This window comes from Lipotes vexillifer, unplaced genomic scaffold, assembly GCF_000442215.2.
Source record: "Lipotes vexillifer unplaced genomic scaffold, Lipotes_vexillifer_v1.1 scaffold470, whole genome shotgun sequence".
NCBI classification, from domain to species: Eukaryota; Metazoa; Chordata; class Mammalia; order Artiodactyla; family Lipotidae; genus Lipotes; species Lipotes vexillifer.
Window position 1 is genome coordinate 2,503,363 of NW_006799533.1, and position 10,872 is coordinate 2,514,234.

Consider the following 10,872-nt stretch of genomic DNA (forward strand, 5'->3'; position numbering starts at 1 on the left):
CGCTCTTCCTCCTTTGCTGAGCTTCTCTCAAACATAACAGAAAGATGAGGGCTGCTTCTGCTCCATGCCAGAGAGATCTGTTGAAATAGCCAGTCTTTGGACTTTGATTTGGGGTCTAAATATTTCGCTTGGAGAGATAGGCTTTGTCTTAGAGTTTAGTTCACCTTCTGCCCTCGCTATGCCGGATCCCACTTTAGACCTTGGCCCTTCACTCACTGGGTCTCTGTGTGTTTTTGTTCCAGTGCCTGGACTTATTTTTAACTCCTCGAGGGACCACTGCCAAGGCCTCTGGCTCAGCGCTGCTGACAGCCTGGTCAGTGGAGGAGCCCAAGGCGGCCAGTGGGAAGGCACACGAAGAATCCACACGCTGCAAATGAGCCCTCGGATAATTTTCTTGCTTAATGCTGGTGTACAAATTAATTATGCATTTACTCTGATTTCAAATGTACCGGAGAAGCTTATCATTTAAAGACGTTCGTTGAGGAATACTTTGTAAAGTAATGAGGTTTGCAAATAGGTTTTGTTTTGCAGAAGCAAAATCCAGCACCATCATTTAACTTTTTGACCTATTGGGGTTTTGTATTGGTATCCATTGGGTTTTCTTAAAGAAAGGCTCACCTTTATTTAGAAAGAATAAACCCTTCAGCACAAGGACTTAAAGTCTTGAATTTGTATGCTTTAATTTGCCTTCAGATCAGAATTATGTCTGTATTTGCTCAACTGCATAAGCGATCTTGCCTCTTTGGTTTTGAAAATGATGTTTGTATACTCTTAGGATGTGATAAGATTTAGGGCACATTCCTCCAAGGTAACTGAACAGACCCTCGAGTCAGGCCACCTGGGTTCCAGGTCTGGCTGACTGGAGCAGGCTGCAGAGCCCCCCGTCATGACAACGCAGCTGCTCACCTGGGCAGGAACACGTCCATCCTGGCTCTCTTCAGGCTGGAGGTCCAGATGTGGAGGATGCTGGCTGTGAGGTGAGGCTCAATGTGGCTCAGTGGGGTGTCTCTGTCTCTCGGCAGCAACAGGAGGAGACTGGCCACATTTCCCAGGTACGGCAGCTCGAGCACCCCTACCTGATGGCCTGCGGGGTCCTGGAACTGGCCTGGGGATTCAGCAGATGGTGGGTTAGTTCTGTCCCAGGAGCCCAGGGAACCTAACAGTGCCAGACCCTGGGAAAGGTCAGCTCACAGAACTGGAAACAATGCATTTTATTAACAAACACGGTGTCCACCTCTGCCTCAGGGAGCAGTTTGAGGCCGAAGACTGTGGGTAGCTGTGGCCATCTTTTCTACTCCTAAGACCTAGAACATCTCTAAGATATTCTCTTGGGGCTTGAGCCCCAGGGCCAGCAGCGGCTGGGCAGGGTGGGGACGATGGCACACGGGAGAGCCTGTCTTGAAGGGGCAGCCAGTCCAATCCTGGCTTGTTGTTGCTATGTCAGGACCCAGGCTCTTTGTGCCAGATTTTCCTATCTTTCGACAAAAGCTCTAAACCCAGATGTCACGGGAAATTTCTCAATTTCGAAAGCACTGCCCAGGCCTAACGAAACAGGATTTGACCTGATGTAATTTGTACCCTGTAGGTCTCAGGATGGACAGCTGGGAGCTTGTGGGCAATGGCAATGGCTGGCTGAGGACAAGTCCAGGCCATTGGGCAGAGCCTGATTTCAGAAGCATGTGATGGGACGGTGGCAGGTGGCAGCAGACCCAGATGGCCAGAGATCAGAAGACCCGGCGAGGGTTGCTGGTGAATGCAGAGACAGTGGCCAGACTCAGTGACAGGGCAAGATGGGCAAGTAACATGCAGCATCCAGCTGGGCTGGGGAGACCTGGCGGTCTGTGGCAGCCCCGGTCTTGGGTGGAGCTCCAGGCCTGATCCCTTCCCTGGGAGGACGGGGAGGCCTGGGCCTTAATGTCGAGGGACAGCTGAGTTGGTGGGTCACTAAGGCAAAATCTTAGGATCAGTGGGGAAAGACAGGGGCATGGTTCATACTCCTTATTGTATCTGTTCAATAAATATTTGCTCAGCCTCCATTATGTGCCAGCCACTGTGCACTGTACACTGGGGAAAGCAAGAGCCTCTCAGAGCCTGCCTGCCAGCCACCGCCCAGCGGACAGATCAAGCAGCCTGGGTCACAGCAGCGATGGGAAAATGTTAGGAGCAAGAACTACAATCCACTGTAAAGGTGTTTTTTACTTATTCAATAGACGTTCTTTCATTCCCATCTTACTTGACCTCAATTAATAAGTACTGGTTGAATAAACTAATGAATAAATTCACTGAGAACTCACAAGGGTCCTGTATGGAATCAAACCAGGATGATAGCAAGTTTTCTAAACACCAAAGTTCCTAAAACACTGATTCAAGTCTCACTGGCTTAATTAGTGAATAACAACATAATTAGTCCCACAAGCCGGAGGGAGCTGAGCCTGCAAACCAGGGTTTGGCGGGGTGCAGGGGAGAGGAGGTGTGTAGGGGGCAAGGCAGTGGGGGATGGGCAGCAGGGTCCCTCCCTCCCTGGCCTCGTTGGGGCCCCACCGGAGCATCCACAGCACTCACTAGTCTGCTGGGATGGGGGGCAGCCTGGCGTACCTCCACCGCGAGGGGAATGAGTGACAGTGGGCAGGGTGGGCAGGCAGAGAACCCTGGTATTTCAGGCCAGTGGCACTTTCGGGTGGACATGCTCTCGAGAACCTTCTAGACTGGGCTCTCAACCTTCCATCCTTTCTCAGCACCTAACACTGAGGCCGGTGTTCATTTTACGGGAGTGACTGCCAGGGGAAGGGATTTGCCCAGACATTCTTGGTTTCACACTAACTCCCCCCCTTTACTCAGCGCAGAAGAAAAGGCCAGGCATGAAATCTGGTTTCTCTTCCCCGTCTGCCCCCTCACTATCCTGACAGTCTCCGGCTCCCTGGTCTGTCCTTCATCCGTGGGCCCTGCACAGCCGAGGGTATCGCAGTGATGCTCAGCCCCATCCTTTCGGAGCGAAGCCCTGGCCTCCCCTCCTGCCCTCACGGCTCCCTCCCAGGCTCTCGCGGCTCACCGTAGTTGACCTCGGCCGTTTGGTACATCATGGGGACCTGGAGGACGACGTCCTGGGCACAGGTGAAAGGCACGAGCTGAGTGTCCGAGAAGGAGAATCGGTGCCGCCAGGCACTCTGGAAGGACACGGTGCTCACCAGCACCAGCTGTGCGGACTCCACGCCGCTGCCGCCTTGCTCCCAGGTGGAGCCCCCGGGAGGCTCACCTGCAAGCAGAGAGCGGAGCGCCGCTGTGATGCTGACGCCTGCGTGCACACCCTCCCGGGTGCTGAGGCATCCCCGAAATTGGGTTTGTAGCTTGCTTTTTAGTACTTAGTTGTTTAACTCTAGTGTTTGTAACGAGCTGTGGTTGGAGACCATGCTTTAATTTTTTTCCGAACAGCTTGGGATGCTCTGGCTTGTTCCAGCTGTGTTCCGGCTTGGGACCGTTTCCCAGGAAGCGCGAGGCCTGCGCAGCTCAGACAGCCCCCTGGGAGGGACTGGGCGCTGTGATGGGAGACGCTGCACAGTGTCACCTCTACCCCCCACCCCCATGGCCCCAAATGCTGCTGGGCGTCATGCCTGGCAGAGCCTTTGTTTACACAAAAACGTCCACGGCATGGGCTTGAAATTCCGGAGCGGGCTGGCCACTCGTCAAGCGGCCACGTTGCTCCAGCTCGTTATTCATTTACTAAACACACACTTTGCACTAGGCTCTGTTTTCAGTGCTTAGCAAACGCTCCCCAACTCCCCCTGCCAGTTCTATTGTTATTCCCAGTTTTAAAGATGGGGCACCACTACTCAGATAGGCTGTCCAAGGTCTCATACTTGTGAGCTACAAAGTCACCATCCGCCCAGTTACCCAAGACAGAGACCTTGGATTTGAACCCAGGCAGCCTGGCCCCGGTCTTGGGGCACCAACTACCCGTCTTTCTTGGAGGACCATCCATTCCCTGGCGCCGCACCGACCCCTACCCGGGGTTGATAGCAGCAAACCATGGCCTAGCGTCTCCCGGAAGCACAACAGCTGCAACAGGGAGTTAAACGTTTTTAAGTAAATTGAAAGACATTGTGAAACGTTGGAGAAAACTGAAAGAGGGGAAACCTCCTCATCAATAAAGATCTTAACGTCTGCATTTTAACTCTGCACTCCAGCCGGCAACATATTGTTCTCAATTCGTAAAGTACGTATTCCCTGTTCTGTCTTTTAAACACTGAGTCTTCAACGTTCTCCCTGTTTCTGTGTAAACTTTGTAATCATCAAGGATGCTGGAGCCAGACTGCCTGGGTTAGAATCCTGGCTCTGCGGGTGCAGGGCAGGAGGCACAATTCTCTGTGCCTCAGTTTCTCCGTTTGTAAAATGGGGACAATAATAGCACTTAGATCTTAGGATTACTGTGAGGGGGAACTGAGCTAATAGGCACGGAGCACTTAGAAGGGTGCTAGATAAATAAACTGAGCACTCAGTAGATGTTAATGATGTTCATCATCTTTGATGGTAATTACAGCTGCATGATATGTAGGTGCTATAATTCATTGAATCATCCCTAACTGCTGGACAGGTAGGTTATTTATCAGTCTTTTTCTTTAATAATACTGGGCTAAACGTCTTATTACATACAAGTATTTCCTTAAGCTAAATTCCCAAGATACCACTTTTGGGGCTCCTACTGCATATTGCTATGAAGGGAGTTAGCTGTCGATGACAACAGAGCTCAGTGGGAACACACCTGGGGGGCATTGCATGGAACAAAGCCTGCAGGGCTCGGCTGGGGGTGGGAGGCTCTGAAGAGTGCCCTTCTGGGTGTGCCTGCATTTGTGCCTGTGTCTCTGGGGGTGGGGGAGGGGCAGAATGGGACCAAAAGTTAGCCTTGCTTCACTCAAGCGTAGGGTCTTCCAGCAGGAGAAGCTTCTGCTGCAATTGAGGGCGGCCTGAGTACCTGTTGCCTGGCTTCTGATGAGTAACGGGGGGGACCTGTCTCTTCAGCCCTCCGCCTTTAGCCTCATCAAGGTGGATGATTTTCCTTCACCTGTGGTCTGCCTGGGGGCCCATCCACTGGCCAGGATGGTGGTGCCATTGGGCTCCCTGAGGTTGGCTGCCTCCAGGCTGCTGTTGGCCCACCGGGAGACTTGCTCCACGAAGCAGGGGGCAAGTGGCATCCCCGTTTGCACATAGAGGGTGCAGGTCAGCTCCAGCTTGGCGCCAGGGCTGGCGCTGGGTAGCGCGGCATAAACAGCTCGAAGCCACTCTCTGACCCTTGGGTCTGCAAAAAAGATGTTGGGATCAATCAAAATGGTGAGTGTAAGAGAGGAGTTAGTCCCAGCTCTGCTTGCACGTTGCATGGGAATGGGACCCCAGAGGCTCCACTCTTATTTCCCATGGTTCATCCACCATAGACAGTCGTCAAATGGGTAAAGTCATAGCTAAGTTGCTCAGGAATTAGCCTGGATCCACAGATTAAAAGTTGAGGGGGAAGAGGGCTTCCCTGGTGGCGCAGTGGTTGAGAGTCCGCCCGCCGATGCAGGGGTCATGGGTTCGTGCCCCGGTCCGGGAGGATCCCACATGCTGCGGAGCGGCTGGGCCCGTGAGCCATGGCCGCTGAGCCTGCGCGTCCGGAGCCTGTGCTCCGCAGCGGGAGAGGCCACAACAGTGAGAGGCCCGCGTACCGCAAGAAAAAAAAAAAAAAAAAATTTGAGGGGAAAGAAACCATACTAGATTTGAAAGAAATCAGCCTGGGCTTAAGTCAAATAGAAAAACACTACCAACCTCTCAGAGACTATGCTTCCTAAACACCTTGAGTCAGAAATGTAGCCCAGTGCTACATTCCCTCATTCCCCTGAGCCCCAGCAGACAGCCCGTTATTATTCATGTCAGCGAGAACCTGCAAGAATGTTGAGGAAATAATAGGCATTTGAGGGAGTCGATGGTTTCCACCTTCCTGATGGCAGCTGGACTTCTGGTTATTCACTACTTACACAGGAGATTGCTTCCTTCTCTCCATAATCAATAGTAGATTTCTTTTTCATGCTATTGTTCACAACTGCAGGTCTCTTTCCCCCAGCCCTGGGCATCTGGAGCTGGAGCTAGGCCTCTCGCCTGCTGCTGAGTCACGACACAGTTGAGTATCCTCCTGAGACATGCAGGCTGGGCTATTCTAGCAGTCAGGACCCCTTCCCAGGCAGGCTGCCTCTGGAACACGGCCCTTCCCTTGTCCTCCTGGCCTCCCCTTCGTCTTAGGCATGGCCCAGTGGCTGCCCACAAATCTCCCGCATGACACCCAGGCTTTGCGCCCTATTCCTGCCCCACCCTGCCCCTACTGGCTCTCCCAGGGCGCCAGGTAGAGTGACTCTCTGTCTTGGCTTGGGGGGTCCGTCCACACCACGTCCCATCCTTCATGTCACAGAGGCCAGGCCAAGAGGCAGCTGCAGACCCCCTACCCATGACGTGCCGGCCAGAGTCCTGGGGACACAGGCATACAGAATACACGCCGGCCAGGGTCCCCAGCCACCAGGCTGCAGAACGGGGTTGTGGGCAGATTCTACTCCACAGAACTTTCACTACCAAAGCTGCTTCTTAGAGTCGACAACTGTGCTGCTACTCAAGTGCTTGCTTTTTCTTTTAAGGAGAAAAGCCATGAATGAAAAAACATACCCATGAGATTTTCCTCTACTGAGGAAGGTCATAAGTACTTATGGAATCATGTCCCTGTAGAATGTAGACTGTCTGCAGGGGAGAACGGAGACATTTCTGTGGTCCTCAGTGTCACATGACCTCAGGGGATGGTCACAGAGCTCTCTGTCCTCTCACCCTCTCTGGCCCAGAGGACCAGCTGTCCTTCTAGCCAGGCATGTCCAATTAGCAGAGTCAAGAGGCTTGAGAAATCTTGTCTCCACCTGAGCCTGCTTTGTCCCTACCATTAGCACATTGGAAGTGATTTTCTAGATGCTGCCAGATGAACAGACATCGTCAGAATAAAAGATACTGAAGGTTGACGGTGTTCACACTCTGTTAAACGCTCTACATGCATGATCATGGTTAACCCTTTCTACAACCCTGTGAATTAAGTGCAATTATGATCCCATGTATAGATGAGGGAGCCGGGGCTCAGGCAAATTAATAAACTTGCTCAGTGTTACCCGGCGTCACCCCCCCACTCCCACCCTCTGGTGAAGGACAGGTGGGCTGGGAACAGTCTGCTCCTCTGCTCGGGAGAGTCTCATGAAGCCTCCTGTTTTGCAGCGTTTCCTAGGTCTTGTCTGTAATGGGGCAAAAGGGACTGACGTGAGTGGTGACAAATGGCTCCCTGCTCTGCCCCAGCCCTTGAAACTGCTGCCTCAATTCCTCTCTCTTCCGCCTCCTCCTACAAAGCTGTCCTTCCTGCTGGAGGGGCTGGGTGGCTCTAACAGAATGGTGAGCGAGAAGGAGGGAAACCAGGGGGCTGCAGTAGATCAGGAATGTATCGGGGAGGGTGGAAGGTCTGAAGGGAGGGTCCCTGGGATGGCGCAGAGTGGCAGGAAAGTGCTAGAAGAAATGGTATTTTCCTGAGTCCCGCTGCAGACCAGCCTTTTAACTCACTTGAGAGACCAGCTTGGAAAGAGCCTTCCTTCTCAATACATTAGCTGAACTGAACGTCTTGAATGTGCCGCTGAATCCAGGGGCGGGGGGAGGGGTTCTGGATTGTAAGATTAATGTATATAAAATTCTCAGTTGGCAATTTGTGATGCTGATTAAAGAGGGTTAAGTTTCGGATGATGTGCAAAGGGTTTGGTTGAGCTGAGAGAGTGATGAAGATGAGTCTGGTGAAAAATCAAGAAGGTAAGGTGCTTAGATATGTTTCTGCATAGTGGATACATATCTGCATATGCAGATATGTTTCTGCATATGTTTCTGCAACTGCTCAGTGGTTGACAGTGGGGCTAAAGGGTTGAGGAAAGAACATAGAACTGGAGTCAGAAAACCTGGAACTGGAATCCACTTGCCTGTTGGGTGAGCTGAGTCTTACCAAATCATTAACCTCTTGTCTTATTTGTAAAATGGGGACTTTAGGAGGCCTAGCGATTGCATATGGTTTCTCTAAGGACCAAATGACATAATGACTGTAAAAGTGAGTCCATGTGAATCATCAAACAAGATTCTTTCCCAGGGGCCAGGCTACCTCCATCTCTGAGGCCTCTGTTCCCAGCATCATTCTTGTGATGAATAGAAAGCTGTAAAGCGTTCTTTATTAATTTACCTGGAAAAGCAATGGAAATTCCTCGAACTTGGACCATTGGGAAATCGTGTGTTTCATGCGGTGAAAATAAAGGTATTTTGGGGGGATATCACTGGTGCCTGTTCTGAAACTCATGCTGTGCTTTAGCACCAGCAGGTGGGGATCCTGACAAAGCTGCTGGTGGTCACCTATTGGCTGGATGTCAGTGAGAAGACAGGGCCCATGGGTCCCACTGTGAACTTGGATGGATCTCTGTTGATCAGACGGGAACAATGCCCCAAGCCCCTGGACCGTGGGTTCATGTTCCTGGTCTGCACCCACTTGTAAAAGAAAGGCTGGGCCAGGGCAGGGGTGGTGGGCAGTGGCAAGCTGTTTTTCAATCAGCACGCAGCTGATTCTCTGAGCAATTTTGTGGCAAACAAAAATTCTATTAACTAGAACTCGGTAAGCAGCACATTCCTGTTTGTAATAATTAACCATGGCTCCATAAGATAATGAAGCCATTTATGAGTAAGAAAAAAAAAGGTGGGATTATGTTCCACAGAGTCTGACCATTAAGCAATTCTGGAAGTTTGGTAATTCTTGAATGGGCTCTATGGAAACCCTGTTAATCATCATATTTGGTTAACCAGGTACCATGGTTGTCCCTGTAAACAAAGAATTGACTGTCATCAGTTCTCTTTCTCTGCAGGGTAACTGCACTTGCATTTCTCACTTTCCCCATAACCCTGACTTCTGGGAGAATCTGTTTCAAGGCTGAAATGCCTGCCCCTCTTTCATATTCCTATTTATTCTTCATAACCTAGCTCAGATGTCATGTGTTCTGGGGAGTCTTCCTGATCTGCCAGTGGAATAAATCATTCCCTCCCCTGTACTAACTTATTTCAAATGAGTACACTCACTGCCTTGTGTTAGAATGTGTTTCTATGCGCATCATTCCTATGAGACTGAGCTTTTGTGTTCAGCGGTTTCCTTACATACCTGGCTGCTAAATTCCTGGCGTGATACCAGCCCACGCGGCAGGAGCTCAAAAGTACTTGATGGATTGTGTTGCACTGAATCTAATGTGGCTGTCCAAGAGTGACTCCATGGATACGTGCATTTCCGTGATATACTTGCTGAGGAAAATTCAGCTTGATAACTTATGTTTGTCTTCACTTATCCCCAGAGAGAAAACACATTTGTCTGTTGGCCAGCAGGCCCTCAAGAATTGTTTTGGCAAAGGACAGGGTACGGATGGAGGGGGACAGGACGCACAGCTGGTGCCTTGTGGCCTGATGTTTGGAGGGCTCACCTTAACTTGCCAGCTCAAGATTCCAACTCAAAGGAAGCTCTTGCCATGACTGTCTTGGTATTAGTTCCTGCGCTTTCTAAAAAGTATTAATTTATACAATTGTAGCTCCCATCCTTTTTTACTGGCATCTTATTCTAAGAGAAGAAAAAGCTGTGTGCACGAGTGTCTGTGTTTGTATGGAGTTGGGAGGTTGGGACCAAGGCCAGGCTTTGCCAGGCCCTGAGTGTGGGCCAGGCGTGGCTGACCTGACATTCATGAGACTCTTGCCGCCACTGACAGAGCTGTTCTGAAGCCCATAATCATAGAATTATGTTGGTAGGTATGGCCCTGCCTTGAAGTCACAGGTTTATGAAAGCAGCTTGGTCAAGAGTGTGAGCTCTGAAGCCAGACAGCCTGGGCCTGAGTCCCAGCTCTGCTGCTTCCTAGCTGTGTGACCTTGGGCAAGTTACTTGTACTCTCTGTGCCTAACTAGGCTCATCTCTAAAATAGGTTTGATGAGATAATTACCTACCTCAATAGGGTTGTTGGGACAATGAATTAAATTATATTTGTAAAGTGCTTCAAGCACATCCTGACACCTAGTAAGCCCTATGAAAGGGCTTGTGAAATGCAACTGAGAAATTGCCACCAAACCTAGAGTAGAGGGAACCTTAAACGTCACCTGGAGTAACGATGCAGAGTTTGAGTGCCTTCTGCTGCGCACTTGCCCCTGGGCAACCTTCTCTGCCTGGCCCCTGGGGGAAGCCTGAACGGGAGGAGGGTAAGTGTGAGCAGGGCAGTGGGCGTGGGCAGCAGAGTAGGGGGAGCAGCGGCCCGCTTACCGTGGACGGTGTACCCCAGGGCCTGGACCAGCTGCCTCCGGGTGTTCCCCTGGGCTCCGAACTGCAGGAGCTCCAGAGGGATGAACGCGCCGGCGGGGGAGAGGACCAGGTTGGTTCGGTTGCCGTCCGTGGCCACGATCTGGTAGAGGCGAAGTGCGAGCTCCGTCCTCAGCAACGTCAGGTCCTCAGGGAGGTCGCTGGCTCCTCCAGGGGGGCAGGCATGAAGGAGGAAGAGAGCGAGCAGGACAGACCTCATGGTTCCTGCAGTGGAGGGAAGAGATGCAAGTGAGGCAAGAGCCGGTCCATCCTGCAGAGAAGCAGGCATCGGGCGCTGGGACAGGCTGAGGGTGATGATCACTCAGCTGGCTTGTTACCCGCCCCTGTCCACCTGCGCCGGATGCTTCACTGTATCCTGTTGCGTCTGCATTAGAAATACTGAGAGGGCTTCCCTGGTGGTGCAGTGGTTGGGAGTCCGCCTGCCGATGCAGGGGACATGGGATCGTGCCCCGGTCTGGGAG

At 51.6% G+C, this 10,872-nt stretch overlaps 1 protein-coding gene across 1 annotated transcript in view; it reads right to left on the minus strand.

Moving 5' to 3' along the window:
* The window catches only part of SERPINE3 (serpin family E member 3), a 30,471-nt gene extending 19,861 nt beyond the window's left edge, over nucleotides 1-10,610 (minus strand). The window contains exons 1-4 of the mRNA XM_007471686.1: nucleotides 10,355-10,610; nucleotides 5,057-5,290; nucleotides 3,050-3,253; nucleotides 907-1,105 (exon numbers count right to left, since the gene is read on the minus strand). Of these exons, the coding sequence (XP_007471748.1) occupies nucleotides 907-1,105; nucleotides 3,050-3,253; nucleotides 5,057-5,290; nucleotides 10,355-10,610 (893 nt within the window). The remainder of the gene's footprint in view (nucleotides 1-906; nucleotides 1,106-3,049; nucleotides 3,254-5,056; nucleotides 5,291-10,354) is intronic.
* Between the last annotated feature and the right edge of the window lie 262 nt (nucleotides 10,611-10,872).